At 38.1% G+C, this 20,910-nt stretch overlaps 1 protein-coding gene across 11 annotated transcripts in view; it reads left to right on the top strand.

Moving 5' to 3' along the window:
• MAGI2 (membrane associated guanylate kinase, WW and PDZ domain containing 2) overlaps positions 1–20,910 on the top strand; it is a 1,233,836-nt gene that overhangs the window by 1,063,357 nt on the left and 149,569 nt on the right. For 8 of the 11 annotated variants that reach the window (XM_080663639.1, XM_080663637.1, XM_080663635.1 and 5 more), the window contains 2 exons: positions 7,695–7,736; positions 14,374–14,465. In XM_080663639.1, the coding sequence (XP_080519765.1) occupies positions 7,695–7,736; positions 14,374–14,465 (134 nt within the window). The remainder of the gene's footprint in view (positions 1–7,694; positions 7,737–14,373; positions 14,466–20,910) is intronic. The other 3 variants (XM_080663638.1, XM_080663636.1, XM_080663634.1) reach the window with 1 other exon arrangement.

The raw sequence follows: 20,910 nt of genomic DNA, 5'->3' as shown, positions 1-20,910 counted from the left end.
TTTGATGAGCACAGAAGCCAAGAATTATGCACGCAGCTGGTAGGGGGAAAGTAGACATAATACCTTCTCCCTATCCTCTTCAACTCTTTGTAAAAGTAATGTTGGTGGGTAAAATAGTTAGGACAGCAGGCCATTGAGCAATTATTTTCATCAAATTTTTTAAATAATGGGCTATGTATTTTATTCTTCCTCTTTTGGATAAACAACTGAAATGCCTTTGAAAGATTGTATAGTTAGAATGACTTTGCTGTGATAGAGTAAGAATAAAGTAGTCACTTATCGCTAGATAGTACAGGGTATAATTTCAGAGTATTAATGTTCATTAAACTGAAAAAAAATGAAACTATTTCAGGACAGTTCTTAATACCTTTTATGCTTCAGTAACCAAGTATTCATTGAATACTTTACTCTCGGCACTGTGGGGAGATATAAAAAACTAGAGGCCCAGTGCACGAAATTCGTGCACTCAGGGAGGTCCCTCAACCCAGCCTGCACCCTCTTGCAGTCCGGGACCCGTCGGGGGATGTCTGCCTGCTGGCTTAGGCCTGATCTCCCCCGACAATCAGACATCCCTCTTGCAGTCCGGGACCCCTCACTCCTTATCGCCCATCTGCAGCAGAGGCAGGAGAGGCTCTCACCACTGCCGCTGAGCTTGCCAGCCGTGAGCCCAGCTTCTGGCTGAGTGGGGCTCCCCCTGTGGGAGTGCACTGACCACCAAGAGGCAGCTCCTGCACTGAGCATCTGCCCCCTGGTGGTCACTGCGTGCCATAGAGACCAGTTGTTCCACTGTTCAATCGATTTGCATATTAGGGTTTTGCCCTACTCTCACAAGTTTGGGGAAATAAGAAGACTGAATATAAAGAAATGGAGATCAAGACAGCAGAAGTTCTAACAGGGAAGGTAGAAATGCATTGCAGGATTAAAATCTCACTCTGAGCCCGTGGCTTGTTTAGTGCTTTAATTTGAGAGAGAAAGAAAGAGGGGGAGAGAGAAACATAGATATAAGAGAGAAACATCAATCGGTTGCCAACTGTACACACCCAACTGGAGATGGAACCCTCAACTTCAGTATGTGCCCTGACCAGGAATTGAACCTGTGACCTTTTGGTGCACAGCATGACGCTCCAACCAACTGAGCCACAAAAGCCAGGGATGTCTAGTTTTTTTTTATTACATTTAAGAAGCATCCAGAAATGCTTCCGCCTGTTTTTGTCCCTTCATTAGTCAGCTGCTTCCATCCTTTTGCAGCTTCCAAACCAATGCAAGGCTTTATTATCCAGGGCAAAAGCAATGTTGGTATTTATTCCATCTTCTTTTTATGGTGCCCTAATACTGTTGTGTCCCTTATTTTCCAAGCCGAAATTGTCATGACCTTCTTTTCAACCCAGAAAGAATTCTGATTTCTTTATCTAGCTGCTGCAATGCTGTTTCTGTTCATTGCCTTTCTGCTCCTCACCTGTAATAAACCAAGTAAACCAGTCTACCTTAACCTGCCCTTTCTTTTCCAGTCTTCCTATGGGAGCACTTTATCCCCATGGCTTCACAGCCACAGGAACAACAAACATTCTGACTCCCCACCTCGTGCCCTCTGCCCCCATCAGTGCCCCCTCCTATGTCACTGCTGCTGCCACTGTGCTCATGCCCTCCCCCCCCACCCCGCTTTCTTGTTATCACCAACTCTCTCTAATGTTTCTAAGGTTACAGCAATGTTTTCAGGGTCACAATTCTTAGGAAGTCAAAAGAGGGCGAGCTCATTTTCTTTCCCATCCTTTGCTATCACGTTATTTCATAACACTAAATGGAGTGTGAATGAAACACAGAACTCATGTCAAGGTTAGAAAGCTTTACCCTGAAGAAAAAGGAAACAAAAACAAAAGCATGGTACCACTTTCTCTAGTCTCTGGATAGCCAACCTATCTACTCTGCTCGTGGACATGCAAATGTCTTGAAAGAACAAACCAGCCCTTTGGCCTCCATTCACTTCCGGTTGCCAACTATGAAAAAGTTTCATTCTCTCATTTAAATATTTAGAACAATACCCCCCAAAAAAGTTTTTTTAATGAATGGGGGGAAACTCAATCTATTTCTCATCATCCTCAAATAGTTTTTTTTTAATGATCATGAAATGTATGCATCCAAACAAAAGGCCCATATTCAAAATATTGATTGTGAACCACTCCTCTTCTTATTCCTTTGAATCACATGCATAATATTTAGGCATGGGTCTGTTTATTTTTGTGTCCCTGGACTTTTTTTCTGAGTGAAAAATCAGTGGGACCAGGAAAGAATGGAAAGGAATCCTGATCAACGCTACCTAAACCAAGTCCTTTGACATTTTCCCTGGCCTGTAGTGATCTCATGGTATCCTCCTTTGCAACCAGATCAAAAGCTACAGAGATTTTTGGAATTCACATTCAAAACTGGGTTGCAGTAACTGAATAAAAGGAGGCACCTCCACCCACGAGCTTCTGCGGTACGGAGCTACAGAATGTGTGTTGTATCGCGGCTGTCAAGAAGTGTTTGGATTCAAGTCACCCGTCCCCTGCAAATGATGGAAATTTATCAAGTGATGTAGATGCTGCTGTGCCTCATTTGGCTCATAATTAGATTATGCTGACATTTTAATATGCAGGCACAGGACATCTTAATAAAAAAAAAATGTATTCCTAGGGGGGGAAATGTAGTGATTTTAAGCCAACAAAGACAACCATAGGATACTGGTATCCCATGAAACAGAACATGACAGGTCCACGCTTATAGAAGAAAGCGACAAACACCTCCCGTCTTCATGAGGTCTTCTTATGAGGAGGTGGGACTGAAGAAAGAAGGAAGATTCTTCCACCTGGAAGAGCATCAGGTAGAGTGGCACCTTCAGGCTCCACATCAATCAGCAAGAATGCATGAAACACTCAGCATGTATCTAGAACTCTGCTGGGCACCCCACAAGAGGAAAACCATGAGAAAGCATCTCTGCTCAGACAGTGAAACTGGGACACAAAGAAAATCATAGGAAAACAATTTCCAAAAGAGGCTACATTACACAACACAGCAAATATTATCAGTATTTTAACATGCGAAATTGTGTAGTAAATATAGACAATATCTTCAATACAATTAGATAATTAGACGAATAATTTCTTGTTCCATGTGCAAAAATGATATTTAATCCAAAGAATGTCTCATATTAAATATCTTTTAGTTATCAAAAATCTAGTTAGTCTTTATTGGAGAAGTCTGTGCAAAAAGAATTTTTTGTACCAACGTAATTCCATATAAGCTTATACATATAAAAGAATTATGCCCCTCCCCCCAAAAAAATCCTAAAAGAAGTTTTGACCAATGGGGTTTCTGGGATTTTGTGTTAGTTATTTAAGCATTGACCCTCTAGCATTACCAGCAATTTCTAAAAAGAAGCAAAAATCTTACCACCCCCTTCTCTACTCAAGACTTTTAGATAAACGTCACTTTTTTCTGGTTTTAGCCTCTCTTGATAATTGACTTCTTGCTGTCCCCATTACTGGCATTTTTTTAAAACTGAAAGCAAAGGAAACTAGTCCCCACTGAGTTACGGCATAAGCCATGCTATTTTATACTTCTACCTCCTCTGTTCTTTCCCCATGCATCTCATGAAAGAAGGAGTTTAATTTTCTCTGCAATCACAAGAGGAAGGGCTTGCATTTTCTTGGTTTGTGTGCTAACATTCTGAATCTTGGACTATTTACACCATTGCTAACCTTGAAGCCCTCACTGCTCTCCTCCTCCTGCCATTCTTTCTCTCTATGATTGCATCATCGCTTCAACCGCGTGTTTCTGATATGATAAACATTTTATAATGGCCTGCTCACCCATGAGACTACCTACAGTGACAGTGCATTCCAGTTTGTTTAGAACAGTCCTGCCCTGTGTTGTCCTGGCATAATTATTAATAGCTCTCCTTTCACTCACCAGGTTGTTCTTATTTGAATGATAAATTATATGGCTTCCTTTTACTACATCATCTATGAAAGAAATAGACATCATTACTGTCCAAGAAAAGCCTATCTAAGTGTACACACCATGAATAAAAATTTTAATACCTACTCTGATAAATAATTTCTTTCAAGTTACTTTATTTGGTGGACTGAATTTTTGCCCATACATGTGTTACCCCTAATTTGAAGAAAAAGACTTATGTGATGACTTGTCTTAGTAGCCAAACTCCCAGCCAACTCCCCCCACATGCAGAAAATTGTACATATGTACAAATACAGAGCATGGCAAACTACGTAGAAGAAATAGGGTGCAAGGCTTCATGCATTCAAGTACTATGTCATGGACTTGTCATTCTTATCACAGAGAATAAGACAGATTTAACATCACAATCATCACAGGACCAAATGGGCATTAGTTTTGTCTGTCTTCCTGACCCTAGGAAAAATTATACCTACATAAGTACAGATAAATGGCTATCATGACTCCTCTCTTTATTGCCAAGCAAGTGAATACAGAGCACTTGCCAAAGAAAATGACTTTGTAATCTTACAAAATAAAGTTTTGATCATGCCAATGAAGGTGATTTAGGAATGAGGACCTTGTCCTGTAGCTTCCGTTTTCTTTAAGCCAGACTCATTCTCAAGGTTTGTCTCATCTTCAGTTCATGAGGCCATTTCTTGGGCATCCTCCTCCTCACTGTAGGCTCAGAAGCTGGAGCAGACAAGCAGATGAAAACAGAAGGAGGCAAAGAACAATCCCTATTCCCTGAAACTCTCCCCTCATGGATCTGCACCTTGGCATGGACCCAACTTGAATTATAACTGAAGTTTTCCAAACTTTTCTCTCTTCACACTGAACCTTAGTTATTATAAATAAACAATTTATGAAGTACAATATGCCCATACTCCTTTGCAGTAAGACATCATTCAGATGTAAGATCATAAAAATGTCAAGGATCCATATGGTATAATGTGCCTTATAGCATGACCTCTTTGACATAGAAATGCCTCTGGAATTTCTTCAAAAGGAGCTCACACAATCACTTTTTCTTTCCATAAATTAGGAAGCATTACCCCATAATAGGCAGTAAGGCTCACAGCAAAGGTGGCAATCTAAAGTAACCACAGGCCATTAAAGAGCATAATGGAGGAGCAAACTGTATTTTAATGTTATACTTGACATGAAATTATAAACTGTAGCCAATCAAAAATGGACAATTGTGTTTTTCACATCTATGGTTTTTATTCTGCTCTTTTGTTGTTCATTGTTCATTGTGGAATTCTTTCATTTTTCAGTATTATAATGCTCGTATAATTCATGGCTAATCACAAATGGGTAGTTGAATTTCTAAACTATCAATTTTTCTGCAGCTCTTTCTTTGTTATTACTGAGCAAGGGTTGTAGTTTGCATTGTCTCCCATACTAACAGCAGAACCACCTGGAGAGAGGAGACAGTATAAAAATACTATCCACCACAGCACAGCACTGGAAACACTAAGTGAAACTGATGGGGACAACCACATGACACCAGGTAGAGGCACATGATGCATAGTGCTCACAACCAGAGCTCCAAATCCTGTGCAAGCTCTTCTGCGTGAGCCTACCTGTCTCCAGTCTCCTTTGCTTTTGTAATTAAATACCTAATATGGTCACATTGGACGTATCAGTAGGTTTGGAAAGATTTTGATAAATTTATGGATGCTACAGCTGCAGGCAGCTAATAAGTAATTATAGAAGGCTACCTGACCTTCCTAGAGGACATCCTCAGGTCTAAACACTGCTACATCAAGCCTACCTCATCTGCCCGGACATTGCTGGTGTCCAATGGCCTTAAAGTACCACCCACAAATGTTCTCTGGAGTGCTATTGAAATATTAAAATAAGATGACCTGCAAATGATAAGACACTTTTACCAGTGACTTTCACATGAGAATCATAAATAAACTAGAAAAAAATTAATAATATTATCATTTTAAAATGTCCTCAACTGTACTATGAAGGTTAATTTCATATACCTTTGTCCCATGGGAAAATCATTATTGCTGTTTTTAATATAATTTATATTATGGTTTGATCTGTGTAATAAATTTGCCTTTCAGCTAGAGTTTCTAATATATCACATTATGTATCATTTTATAGTTATAATATATTGATAAAGAAGATCAGTAAATTCAGTTAAACTGTCTTTGCCATTTTTAATATGTAGATTTTAATTTGGAAATCTAATTTCAAAGATAATATTTTCAGGTAGCTTTGCAAATAACTATGGTAATATTTATATTTCTAACAGGTTCCTTTTAATAAAGAAAGTTACTATGATATGAGTTAAGTAATAAAGAGATAGTGAAATAAAAGTTAGGTTGGGGACACATTTTTCACATGTATTTTAAAGACTAGATCCAATCCAGTAGCTTATAAATTTATTTCATTCATTGTTCAAACCTTAATGCTCCAGGAATCAGACAGAAGATAATGGGAGGGGGGAGTAATGTGTGAAATAAACTCTAAAATCAGTCCTTGATTGAAAGTTATTTGTATGTCAAAGCATCTTATTGGTAGCACAAGTTGACGATGTAACTGAAAGAACTTTCATGAATAAATATGAGACCATCAGGGCTGAAGTAAACTGAGTGTAATTGCTGGATGACAAGTAGGTCCTAGTGAGATTATGATAATATAAAAATGTCAGGTTTACAACTAATGGGAGTGTTTAGTGGTAGCAGTCTCCTGATACCGCTCTCTCTTTTTGATGAAAGTGCATTTCTCAATTTATAATCCTAAGCAGTCACACTAAACATGGAGGTTTAAAAAAAAATAACAATTCTGCTAGACAACTAATTTGCCTTTGCTGTGAAAACACAGATTGCCTGGCAGGTATGATCATCCTGCCTGAGACTAGCTGTGTAGGGTCCAGCGGGGAACACGTCAAACACAGAAGGCCTCCAACCCTATCAGCACCCGCAAGAGGCTTCTCTTTTCATTTTCATTGTTGAATAGTGTAGAACTCTATTTGAAACAAAGTTTAATTAGTAAGTAATCAGAATATGGTCTTATTTTTAATTTTTTAAATTTAATGACATAATATTAGTGCTTCATATGTGTGTGTATATATTTCAGAGTGTGTTCTAATATTTAAACTCATGTTCATGAATTTATATGTAGCATAGATACCATAATTCCCATGAGCAATTTCTATTGCTAAAATAAACCAATTTAACTCAATTACTGATACATAAGTTCAACTATCCAGAGTAAATATCAAAATATTTGGACTGGTATACATAAATTATCACAATTGCTGATTGACTTTTCCACTTTTAATTATAATATGTAGCTTATGTCACAATATCATAACATGATTTTAAAACACCTATATTTATTGTGTATATTTTGGATTCTGGATTGACTTTACTTTCAAATAAGCATTCTTATAATGAGAATCAAAGATTAGTATTTGGAAATGGTAATCTTTTTTCCATTCTGATCTAAAGGAATTCAGGTTTTTCTATTTTACATGCATGTAAAATAAATACATTTATAGACATGTTCATATACATAAAACAGTAAAACTGTCCACTGATTTCCATAGATTTTAGAGAAAAAATAATCATAAACATGAGCACAAATGGGGGTGAGATATAATATCAACAAAAAGAAAGTAAAGATGGATTTTAAAATGCCGTAAATGAGTTTCAATTTTAATTCCCCATTTTCCCATCCAGAACAAGTGCCACCAAGGACCAGTTTTCGAATGGATTCCTCTGGCAAGTATCCTCCAATTCTCACAGTCCTGTGAATGACGTCTTCCATTTTGTGTAACAAATCATTCTTCTGAGTAGTATCAGTTAATTAGTATGTAATCACTGTGCTAATTTTATCCACCTACAAAAGCATGTATTTAAAATAGAAAGTAAGTCTCATCAAGGTGAGCCTAAATGACTGTCAAGGAAAAAAGAAAGAAAACAGTCATATTTATTCATTACTTTCATAAAATGCTTTAGTTAAGGACAAGATTAAAAAGCAGGTGACAGGGAAGGCCACCAGACTGACTAGATCCATGCCGTAGCTTCTAGTCACATGTGATGTATTGGGACTTGAAATGTGTCTATTCTGAGTTTGGATATGCTGTAAGATGTGGGTCAAGTCTTCACCAGATTTCAAATACAGCACAAAAAAATACAGAAATGTATAATATCTCATTAATTATTTTATATTAATTAAGGCTTAAATAATATTTTGACTATATTAGGTTTAAAATATATTATTAAATTTTATTGTGCCTGTTTTGTTTTGCTTTTCAAAATGTGGCAACTAGAAATTTTTTAATTACTTATGTTGACTACATTTTATTTATATTGGACATCCCTGGTCTAAATACATATAAATAAGAAGCTAGAGTATGTAAAGAGATTTGCAATTTAGACATTTTCAAAGAACTTATTAGAAATTTTGCTAACATAGAATGAAATTATTTTCACCTCAATTAAATATCTATATAAATTTAATTTTTTAACCATTCCAATTATAAAATGCTACTTTTCAATAGTTTTTAAGTTAGACTAGAATATTATAATTTCAAGTATAAGAGCTTTTAGTAATAATTAATTTACTGAAAAGGAAAAAAATTTTAACCTAACCATTCTGAAAATACTTCACAATTTGGTTTGGGCTAAAATATTTAATGTTATTGTGGAAATGAAGGAAGAAAAGGAAGATTCCGATTTTTTTATTCCTAGGAAGTACTTTGAACAGCTGATTAGAGCACTGGATTGAAAGCCAGAACACTGAAACAATTGCAGAAAAGAGCGTTTTATAATAATAGTACTATTTCAGGTCTGTAGGCTCACTGCACACATCTCTAGAGTGTTTCCATGATGGCAGCTCATTATCCATCTCAGCATGTTCTAACACCCCCCTGGAGAATATATGTGCTCGAGATCATTTCATTCTGTAAGTTTCCATGTCATTTTTTTGGATATGTAGAAAATATGGAAGATATTGCTTAGCATTTTGTCCTCAATAATGTCCTCAAATATTTGCTTATCTTGGTCTGAAAATTTTTATAGCATGATTATTCTTATATGCTGATGGGAAAAGCCTTATAATTTTTAAGATTATCTTATGCCTAGAGGGAAAATGAGACCTAGTAATTACAGTTGCAAAATGAAATCAGGACTTAATTTGAGATTCTAAATCTCAGCTTGCTAGCCACAGCAGCACATTTCTTTAAAAATCTCAGCTTCTGAAAGTACTTTATTTAAAAACAAAAGAAGAAAGGGAAGGAATACCTAATAGTTTAGATTACCTTGATGTATGTGCAAAATACTATTTTTACATTTCAAAAGATACAAGTTGCTTAAAGGAGAAGAATTATAGTGTAGTTGAGTATATGCAAGACAGCTTTTTAAGAAGATAACCAATCTAAATATTTTGTTAAATGTCCACACAAGCTATCAAAATATTTTGGAAAATTAGACTGCATCCAAAATAAACAAATCTCCTATAGTATTGCTCACGTTTATAAAATGTCCTTTATCCAATTCTGTGTCATGATTTTTGACTCAGACACATTTATCATAATTATGAGGTATTTTATTAACTTTAGCTGCATAAAGTGCTTAGGTACAGAGGCAAAATCGGTAATAGGAATTCCTAAATAATGTAATTTTGAAGCTAAGTGATAACTTCATAGTAGAATAATGCTCTGGTTTATGGGGTCTGCTAGATTTGTATCTTAAAACAATTAAATTCAAGAAACATTTATTTGGCAACTTCTATAGGCTATACACAATAGAATACTATAGATAGACAAGGATAATTTTGTCATCACTAAGAATGTTAGTGAGAAACAATGAATTTATAGCCATGATCTTTGAATGGAGAGCTCTACCCAAAGACAAGAGAGTCAGGGCGTGGAATATCACAGAAACCAAGGGTATAAGTCATTTCCAGAAGGAGACCTTTCCTTGTTTAGAAATTTTTAAAAAATTGGGATGGAAGCATTTGAGATCTTGCTTTCTGGCATGTCATCAGTTTGACTCGAATAAACGCTTATAAAAATTTTAAAAAGAAATCAGTGGTCATAAAGGGTATATCAAATGAGGCACAGAAATAAATCAGAATGAGGAAAGAGAAAATGGCCATTCAATTTGGTCATTAAGATGTCATCAATGGCCTTAAAGAGAGTGGTTCAGTAATGCCAAAAGAGCAGAAACCAGACTGGCAGGAGTAAGTCAGAGATGAGAGAGTGAAGATGAGGGAGTGAACAATCCATTAAGGACTACTCTTCCCAGAGAGAAATGGGTAGGTAAGTAGGGGGTGTTTAGGATGGGGAAATCTGAGTTTATTTGAAGGATGAGGGAGAGAGCTATATAGAGTAGGAGATAGCTTCTATTACAGCGGAAACATATCTAACCACATTCACATTACCAAAGGTATAAAGGGAAAAAGTAAAGAGAAGGGATTCTTTTAAGAAAAAATGTGTTAGCTACTTATCTGGTAATGTTATACTTGAGCAATAGAAACTATTTAATTTCTATTTAACTCATTCTGCATTTGAAGTACATTGAGAACTCAGCAGCCAGAGACAACTTAATAACCACCTATGATTCCTGATTCCATCCTCGTACTTTCTTCCCTAAACCTCTTTACAAAGAAATGCCAAAAAATTAATGCTCTTTCCAGAAGGAAAAATTGAATGAGTTCATTCTCTGTGCCAAACTGATAATAAGCTCGTGGTACTTATGCTTTAATTAAAACACGAAAGGGGATTCAAGTACCAAAATTTAATTGACATGTTTACAGCAGCATCCCATGTGCCAAATTAATCCATAAAAAATGCTGTTCTTTGCATTTTGAAGCTTGAATCATTCATAAAATTAATCAGTTTTGTTTAGTCACCCATCCTTTTCCCTAAAATTGTGCAAAAGCCATATCTTTCAAAATCTAGACCAAGATATATATAACATTGATACCTTCCTGGAGTCTTAGTGGGAAATAAAAATCAGCTTTGAAATTCTACTTTTCTTTATTGTGAGGAAATTGTCCTGATACCTGGATGTGGCCACCATTTGCTACTTTTAAATGTGTTTGCTTTTTCAATATTTGTGGGAGCCCAGGATAAATCAGGACTTGTAAATTCCATCCCTACAGTTTTCCATGGTGGTCATGTATCTTAGATGAGTATCTTAAGCTGCTTTATTTCATAATACCTGAGGGCCCTGGCCCTGACTTCTAAGGCAGAACAACACTGGCCATGCCTGGCCATTGAACACCAATGTCCAAAGAGTATTCTGTCTCTCCTTAGTCCATTTCTTCACAACCTCTGCCTCATCTTGAGAGTATCCCTGACAGTTCTGTAAAAAGAGCTGAGGCAAAAGGTAAAAAAAGATCATGGAAAGAGAATAAATAAGAAAGTAGAAGAGGAAAAAATGATGTTGGTGGGGGCATGGTTGAGTGACATCCAAAGTGACTGAGGTCCCACTAGGTGCCCGCCGGACCCCTTCATCTAACCACCTTCCAGGTGCATGGTTTTCAATTCAACCAAGGGGAGGTGTGGTGTTGTTAAATTCTGTCCCAATGGAGTGAAGACTTGGCCCTTGGATTTCTTTGCGTTAAGTTCTTACATTAACAGAAGAGATGAAGCATGATAAAATCATTTTAAACATGACATCAGGCCAGAAGAGCAACTAAAGGGAAATATCAAAAACATCATAAACTTTCAAGAGAGCTAACAAAGCAAGAAGGAAAAAGAGTAATGTCTCCCAGCTTTGTGCATGTAATTGTAGTTATTTTCTAAAGCCAGACTCAAATTGGGGGTAGAGGGATAAACCAAAGAAAAATTATCTTTCTGAAAGTTCTTATTTTCCCTAAAAAAAAAAAAGAAAGAAAGAAAGAAAGAAAAATACTGCTGCTTTAAGGCACAATCTATCATTTAAACTTTTTTTCCAGTTGACTATTTCTCTAAAGTTTCCATGCCCTGTAGGCTCTGAGTTTGTGTTCAAAATTAACAAAGAAATAGAAAATAAAGCACGTCTGCTGGCACACTTTTCTAATGGGTCTCTTTTGTCCTCTCTCTGCTTGCTCATGTACCATGAGCTGGCCCTCTTCTGCTTGGAAAACTAGAGGGTGGAGATGACATGGTTGACACATATCACCCTATGTTTGAAATCAAAGTGATCAGAGCAACAATCAGAAGATGCTAATGTCACCAAAATGTGCACAAAAAAAATAGGAGGCGGAGGATGGATGCCCCACTCACATCTGTTCTTCAGAGTTAAATAAAATTAACTACCTAATATATACATTTTTCTACTAAAAAAAAAAAAGAGTCATTCATTTAGGAAAACCTTTCCAGTTGCCCCAGGAATCACAGCATTCTCTAACACAAGACAATTCCCTTGCATTGCTGGGATTGCCATAATTTCAGCATTTGCTTGGGGAAAGTTTTATTTAGTAAATAAAATGAATCACACAATAAACTCCTCTTATACTCTTACAGTTCCTCATACTATGTGGATTGGTGCTGAAGCTATTAGAGGAACAATTTCCCACTTACCATACTCGCCAGTGATGCAAAAATGAGAATATTTATGAGAATAGATTGAATGTTCTGGTTTAATACATTCTAGCTCTACTATTTTAAGTGCCAAAAATATGTCATGCTCTCTTTGAATTTTTTATGTACACATGGTCTAGAGTCCTCTAAGCTAAAAGTAACTCTAAGAGGAGATTGCTGGGAGCAATCATATCACAACCAACTTTTGGAGGTTTGAACAGTGATTTGACATAATCTGTCATCTTCCTATCTCCTCTGGCCTTTCTTCCTCCCTTGGGAGAAGTACAGGTCCCTGCTGTGATTGTGCAGGGCTGCTCCACCTGCCTGCAGCGTCCCAAAAGCTTAGCACACACCGCAATATGTGACTTCCTATGTGGTATTATAGATCCCAGGATAAACTGAGTTCAAAAGTCAATTCTGAATTGTAGAGTGTAGGGCAACGTTGTTGGGTTTTTTTTACCTTTTATCACCCAGCTCTAATTAACTATTTAATAGGAATTTAATTCTCTTAAGTTATCTCATCTTTAAAATATGAATGATTATACAATTCATAAAAGATGACTTATGGATATAGAGATCCAATTGGTTAGTCTTTGAGTTTTTTCTTAGTCGTTGAGTCTGTGTCTCAACTATGACTACTGAGTAGTCCAGACATAGCTTCTTATCCCATAAGGATTCTCTGAAATCTCATCCCAATTTCCAAAACCATCCTGTTTAAGCAAGGAGAATTTAACTTAATATTTACTTCTATCAGTTCTAATACCTCCTTTAAACTATTAAGGCCCAGAGGTTACTAAATACTTCTTAAGCAAAGGATGGCATGAAGTATTCCCCAAAGTTGCTACTTATCTATTCATGTCCTTACAGTGACCATGAAAGTAAGTAAGTACAACTCGGTCGTGAGACTTTTCCCCTGAGGAAGGTTCAAAGGTCCAGGGGATGGGGAAAAGCATAAATTATATTTAAATAGTCAAAAGATTTCTTGTAGTTTTAGTTTATTTATTCTAGGGTTGAAAAAAAATGACATTCAAGAGAGTTTCCTAGCTTATTTTTCAGTATATTTCTATTTGTTCAGCTAACTGCAAAAAAATATCCTCTTGTAGTTTACTTTGAAAAACTAGCAAAGTCAATAGTGAATCTACTAATGGCTTCCACATTTCAAAATGTTTGGAGGTTAAGAGTCCACTTAGAAGTAGGTGAATTTCTATCCCTAAAGTTTAAAAAACCTAAAGGAGTTAGTCAGGAAATAAAAACTTTACTCAAACCTCAATACAGAAAAGTTTAAATTCTATATTTTCTAACTGCTACAATTTTAAAAGAAATTACTTTTGCTAGGCATTGTTTTATAACCTATTCTCAGCTCCCCTACCGCCCCCCCCCCCACACACACACACACTAAACTGAATGCATCAAGCTATAAACAAATATTAGTAAATTACTAGGTAAACTTTATTAGGTAGTTCCAAGGTGTTGCCATCTATTCTCTCATACTTCTAAAATAATCATTCTAGTCAGAGTAAACATGCTCGAAGTGATAGCCAATCTTCTTAAGGATAATCGAAATGCTCTCAGAAAAATAAAGAATTATAGAGGCATCATTTTTTTTCACCCAGAAAATTTGTATGCTCTTTCTGCCTTGGCTGGTCACTGATAATTCAGACTGACTAATTTTGGAATACCTACTTTCTGGTACAATACTTTTTTTATTCTCTATGCTCTCCATTAACTCTAACAGCACCCTCATTAATCATATCCACAAAATTATTTTATCATTGGTATGTTCAGTCCGTCAGGGGGTGGGTAGGAGGCAGGATTCAGTACTCATGGGATCTCCTTTATGCTAGGTCCAGATTATAAAGAGCTGGATGTTCACCTTCGTAGGATGGAGTCTGGATTTGGCTTCAGAATTCTCGGAGGAGATGAGCCTGGTCAGCCTGTAAGTTGAATCTTCTTTATTTTCACACTTCAGGCTATATTGTGTATGTGTGGGCATCAGAGGAACTATCATTGTGAATGACATCTAAAAGGAAATTTTTAGAACGCACACTAAAAAATTGAGGTTTTTTTTGGGGGGGGGTTGGTATTTAAGTTCTCAGAATATGCCAGTATTTCCATGCCTACATGCCGTCAATGCACATTATATTAAGAAAGGGACATTACTCTTTCTTAGAATCGTTTAAATTTTTCTTGAAAATTTCAATTATTTAATTGTTTTGGACCAACCACTGGTCTCTCTGGGCAGCAGCTCACAAGTAAACACACATGCAATATGACAGAAGATACATGTGAAGAGATGACCTGGAACAACAGAATTATGTGTGTTTTTAATCAAAACCACAGGGGAGAGAAAACATCGTGATAAACAGAAGCAGAGCAAGCTCAATGCTGCAGAATTTCAACCCGATTTGAATTAAGAGATTACCATGAGAAGATGTTCACAAAGTCAACTTCAGTTGCACAATATTGGGAATTTGGGGAGTCTCTGGAGAAATTATTCCTCCTTATAACTCATCTTTTTTATTAAACTTATTGGGGTAACATTGGTTAATAACAGCATATAAGTTTCAGGCATACAATTCGATAATACACCATCTGCATATTGCATTGTGTGCTCACCACACAAAGTCTAGTCTCCTTCAATCCCTACCCCTCTGGTAAGCACCATGCTGTCCTAGAACTCATCTTAGTCTACATATAGAATTGAAAATAGTATCCAGTTTCTTCACATACTAAACATTTAAACTCTTGGCCTCTCCAGGATAACTTTTCTGACTTAGCTTCTGATTGCTCTCTAACATGTTCATAGGCTTCCCATTTAGTTTAATTAGTGGGATTTTAAATTCCTTTAAAGCAGGACTTCATCTTTTCTTTTATTATCACCCTTTAGTGCCCCATAAATGAAAAATGTGACATTACCCAGTTAGCCAAACTCCAGATTAAGATCTCAGTTCTCTAAACTGTAAAGTTGAGGGAAGAATCTCTACAATAATGCCTTCAGTCCAGACACCAGCTGCAAATTTGGGGGTCCCCACAGCCTTCTCCAGATTCAATAATTCACTAGAACAACTCACAGAACTCAGGAAAGTGCTATACTTAGAATTACAGTTCTATTATAGTGGATGAGAACAAATTAGAATCATCCAAAAGAAGAGGAACATAGAACCAAGTCTGGAGGATTCTAAATGTGAAGCTTCCATCTTCCTCAGGGACATGTTACTGTCCCAGCATTGATCCACTCAGGATTGCCAACCAGGGATGCTCACCCAAGTTTTTGTGTCCAGGGTTTGGGGTTTTATTATGTGAGCATGAATGATGGAATCATCGCCCAGGTGGTTGAGCTCAACCTTAGCTGCTATCACGTGGCTCAAAGACCCAACCCTCTAATTACATGGCTGGTTGTTCTGGCATCATCAGCTCCTAAGACTGTTGGTATGTCTGGCTCCACCCTGCGTCATCTCCTTAGCATAACCTATATCAGGTGCCCACCATGAGCCTCCTCATTAGCCTAAACTCTCAGGTATGGCCCAAGGGGCTCACCATGGAAACTAAGATACTCCTGGTCCAAGGGTATAGAGGTACCTTTCAGGAAAAGCCAGACCTCTCTTTGGACTGAGGCCAGATTCTTTATTACACAGCCATATGCTGAACATGAAAATACCAAATGAAGGAAACAAAACGAAACTATGTCCAAACTAAAACTAAGGTGATTTTTATAGCATTTTGTGGGATACTGTGTGGTACTTGAGTCTTTTGTCAAGTATTTAAGGTTAAATCCATATAGAATTCATTGTACTTGAACCAACATAATACCTCAAACTTAACAACTGAAGGGGTCACCACCAGAAAGATGAGGCCCCTGTTTGTTCCAGGACACACTGACTGACACACTTTTCCTCTTACCAATCTGTGAGCTCCTTGTAGGCAGGATTGTGTGTTTGATGGTGTTTGCGTCTCCCAAGCCTAGCATAAAGCCTGGCACAAGTAATTATTAAGTGAATTTAAGAGAGTCCTCTCAGCCAAACCGAAACTGTCACCTGAGCTTGTCAGAATAAGTATGATCTGGAGTATCCACATTTTGAGGCTTCTAATCCAGCAGGCTATGTAGAATTAAAATGGCTTAATCCTTGGAAGTAGGGATATGTCCTGGTGACCCTACAGCATGCTTTGTTTAGCTCTGCCGGTGCTTTAAAATTGCTATGCATCAACTAATCTCACACATTTAAAAATTCAAATTTCCACCTTCTCTTGAAAAATACATCTGGCAACAATGAGCTTGCCTTTCTCCATGACAACTGGCTGGAGCTAAGCAGTGGACCGTTTTAGACTAAGCATGGCCACAGTTCCCAAAACTCCCAATGCCTATGTTTCTTATTTTGTTTATTATCTCTGAAACTCCCTTCCCAGAAGATTAGATAGAAAAAAATTTTGAAAGGTGAATACTTTGCACCAAAGGACTCTTCAACTAGGGCCGGATTATGGTTTTTTGTTTTGTTTTGTTTTAATATATTTTATTGATTTTTTTACAGAGAGGAAGGGAGAGGGAGAAAGAGTCAGAAACATCAATCAGCTGCCTCCTGCACACCCCCTACTGGGTATGTGCCCTCAACCAAGGTACATGCCCTTGACCGGAATCGAACCTGGGACCCTTGAGTCCGCAAGCCAATGCTCTATCCACTGAGCCAAACTGGTTAGGGCCAGATTATGGTTTTAATTGGCCCTAGCACTGAAAATATTATTGGGTTCCTTCTCTTCCATATAAATATAAATGAAAGATTAAGTTGTCAAATAAATGTAAGGGAAAACAAGAAAGTTTCCATTCTCCCTATGCTGCTTACTTCAATGCAGTGTTTAAAATACACAATTCTTACGTTGCTGGGCCTCCCCATAGCCTCATGGTCTGCTTTGGGGATAAATTAGCACCACATTCAAGAAATACTGTCTTCACTGGCCTCCCCCTCCCCACAAGTAGTGGGGCTTACATGGCAGTCACAGGACAGGCATAGTCTCAGCTAGCTCAGGAAGGGAGAGTTCTGACTGCACTTTGCCCAGCACAGATTCCATAGAATTGATACCCAAATGGAGCACATATTGCTCAAAATGAAGCTCAGGTTTGTGAATGCAGCCATGGTCACCACCCAGCCTCAGGACACCTTTCTACCTTTAGTGGGCAGACGTCTAGTATTTATGATAAGCCTCCTCAGATTACATGGATTTGCTGGTTATCCTCATTGTGTTTATTTAGGTTTATTCTGGCTTATTCTTTCATTCAAATGATTTAAGACACACTCAGGCTGCAAGCTACAATTCTGACAGTCCAGCCATAAAGTAGAAGCGTAAATCTCCCTCAAGCCAGCAAAGCCCGAAAATAATGTCTTGAAGACCAGAGTATTGCACCTCAGAAAGACCATATGAGGAAGAGCAAGTCTCCAGTAAAGGTCTCTCATGAGCCCTTCCTTCCTGCCTTCCTCCATTGTAAGTCCAAAGATAATATGCACACAAAATGTGCTAGCCTCATTTAATTGCTGGCAGGCTACAAAGGGAGAGGCACAAGAGGTGACTTGGTCCCCAACCACAGGAGGTCTCATAAATTACCTCAAATGGATTTCGGCCTCCATATATACGAAATGGTATTGATATCTCAGGGTGCACATTAAACACAACAACACAGCTTACGGCAAGTAATGAACAGCAGGACTCCAGCTCAGACAAAGCATGTGGGCATTTTTCCTGCAAGAGGAAATACTTTTCACAGTTAAATAACAATAGAAATAGAAAGAAATGAAAAAGTGCCAGAAAGGAACAAAACGGAGGTTTCCAACTGTGAGCAGAAAAGAGATGGAAAGGCATCAAGATGGAGAGACTTGGGGAACACTGCAGTGGAGAAAGGCCTGTGTGGAGTAGAACTGTTAAAGAAAGAGCAAGGTAATGACAGGCATACTCCTTAGTACAGGAGTTGGGGCACACTTGGGGGGTGGGGAGGAGGAGGGGGAACAAGTTGTCCTGGGCTATGATTGTTGCAGATTAGATCCGCTGGGATTGGACTAGCATGAGGCAGTGCAGGGAAGAATTAAAAGGCCTGCAAAGGTGGCTTTCATTTTGTTTCTTTGTTATTTGTTTGTCTTTGTTTCCTTTTTTGTGTTCGTTTTTTGCCCCTGACTTACTGGGATATCAGACACTTGAATGCGAATTGCTATTATTTCATATCAAACATTCTGCTTTGTTCTGTAACCTCACAACCTGTAAAGCAAATTGGAGTTGTAGAGTTGTTTATAATTCTTTTGTTTTTTAGAGAAAACAATTGGTAAAATAAGGCCATGTGGGTGAGTTGTTCTTTCAATAAGTGTGTGTAATGGCGGGAGGTGGGGGGGAGGGGATCTTTCTTGGTCTGTTTTGCCATAAAGCTCTTCCTTCAGACCCGAAGCAATAGAGGCAGGGTAAAGAACTCCTCCAGAAACACTGAGAAAGCTAATGAGTGGGACTAAGGGTCTGCAGAGGCTGAAGAATCCGGTGAGGCCAGAAGGAGCAAGGCCAGTGTTGGCTGGGAAGGCTTGGTCAGCAAGCCCAGAAGGAAAATGTAGCCTGATGGGTCAGGGAGCCCAGACCGTGCACTCAAGGGGGCATCCCTGTGCAGACCTGGAAAGTGACCATTGTGTCTGGGCAGGGAGTTGAGGCGAGGCACCAGAGGGAGAGTCCTTCAGCAGACTTGGAACATGACCGTGAGACCACAGAGCCTCTGACCATTGGACTAAGTGGGAATAATCACAATATTGCTACTCAAAGTGTGATAACAGACCAGAAGCGTCCAGCATCCCCTGGGAGCTTGTTAGACATGCAGAATCTCAGGTTCCACCTCAGGCCTGCAAAATCAGACTCTCAAGGGGATGTCCAAAAGTCTGTTTTAATAAACTCAATGGGAGATTCACATACACCCCAAACTTTGAGAACTACTGACAAGGGATCAGATACCCTGAGGCATGTTTTCAAGAGCTTAAATGAACATGGTATATACATTAGGAGGCCAATATGAATTACAATGCAAAAAGGAATTATAGATTAACTAGTCCCTGCAGTTACCTGCAATTACAGTGGCAGACAGGAAAGAAACTAAACATATTCAAAATAAAGCATATTGAAAATAAAGAGAAAGAGTTGTGGATTTTTCCCTGAATGGAGAGACACATAGAGCTGGCTCTGTGTCCGCAGTGAAATAAAATGCATGAAGGTGCAAAGGGCCAAAGGCTAAGAACAAAGCCACCTGACAGCCAGAAGTGACAGTGCACGCATGTGGCCAGCTTGTTCCCTCAAAGGTGGAGGTTCCTGGCGGGATGAGTGAATGTAACTAATACATATGTCACAGGACAAGCAGCTCTGATGCCTTCTCCAGTTCCCCATGCTCAGCTCGATTAAAGTTTGTTTAATGGTGCTGGCAAACTCTTTTTGAAACAAGATAGAGGATGGATTATATAATGTAATTATATAGTAACTAGAGACTCGGTGCATGAATTCATGCACTGGTGGGGTCCAGCCAGCCCACCCAGATGGGGACCAATCAGGGGTGAGGCCAGCCGGGTCGAGGGGCCACGGTCGTTCCAGTCGCTTTGGTCGTTCTGCTGTTAGGTCACTGGGCTTTTATTATATAGGATATATATGCATAGAATAACTACACAATATTATATATTGAAGTATTATATTGAATGCATACAGTTTATTTAGATATTCAATTGAAGTATTCATTGAACATAGTTTATTTAGAAGTAAATATGTCATATTTGATCCAACAAACTAAAGGTGGAAGATTCAAGTTTCACATTTTTTGAAAATGTAACTGGTAAATTTCAGTCTTTGCTCAAATGTCCACTTTTCACTGAGGCCTGCTCTAATCAACTCCAGCACCACCTTAGTCATGTGGCTGACACTCTTCCACCACCGACCTTGCTCTATTTTTCCAAAATACATGCCTGCTAAATATAACATAGCCACACATTTATATTTATTATTGTCCTACCACTAGAATGGGAGCTCTGTAGGGCAGGACTTTTGTGTATTGTTCACTGCTGGATTCCTGGCACTGAAAAGTGTCCTTGGGCTCAATGAAGATTTGCTGGATTAATGAATTAGTTAGAGAGGAGAGTACCTCATACCATACCAATACAGCAGAAAAGCAGCTTGACTGGGATTTTCCTGGTAAAAGATGATGTGAAACTAATAGCCCAGAAGATAACTTCAAGGGTATCTGTATATCTTTGCTGTTTTCCTTTAGCAACAAAGGAATAGGAATTTTCTAATGTGAAATTTATTTTTACAACCTTTATAGAGGGCCCAGATGCAGCTGTGGCTCCCTCCGTTGTAACCTGTTTCCTGGTTTGCTTTGATCAGTTAGA

The sequence above is a fragment of the Plecotus auritus genome (genome assembly GCF_963455305.1).
Source record: "Plecotus auritus genome assembly, chromosome: 4".
NCBI lineage: Eukaryota > Metazoa > Chordata > Mammalia > Chiroptera > Vespertilionidae > Plecotus > Plecotus auritus.
Note: the sequence above shows the minus strand (reverse complement) of the source record. Positions and strands in the feature narration are given on the sequence as shown.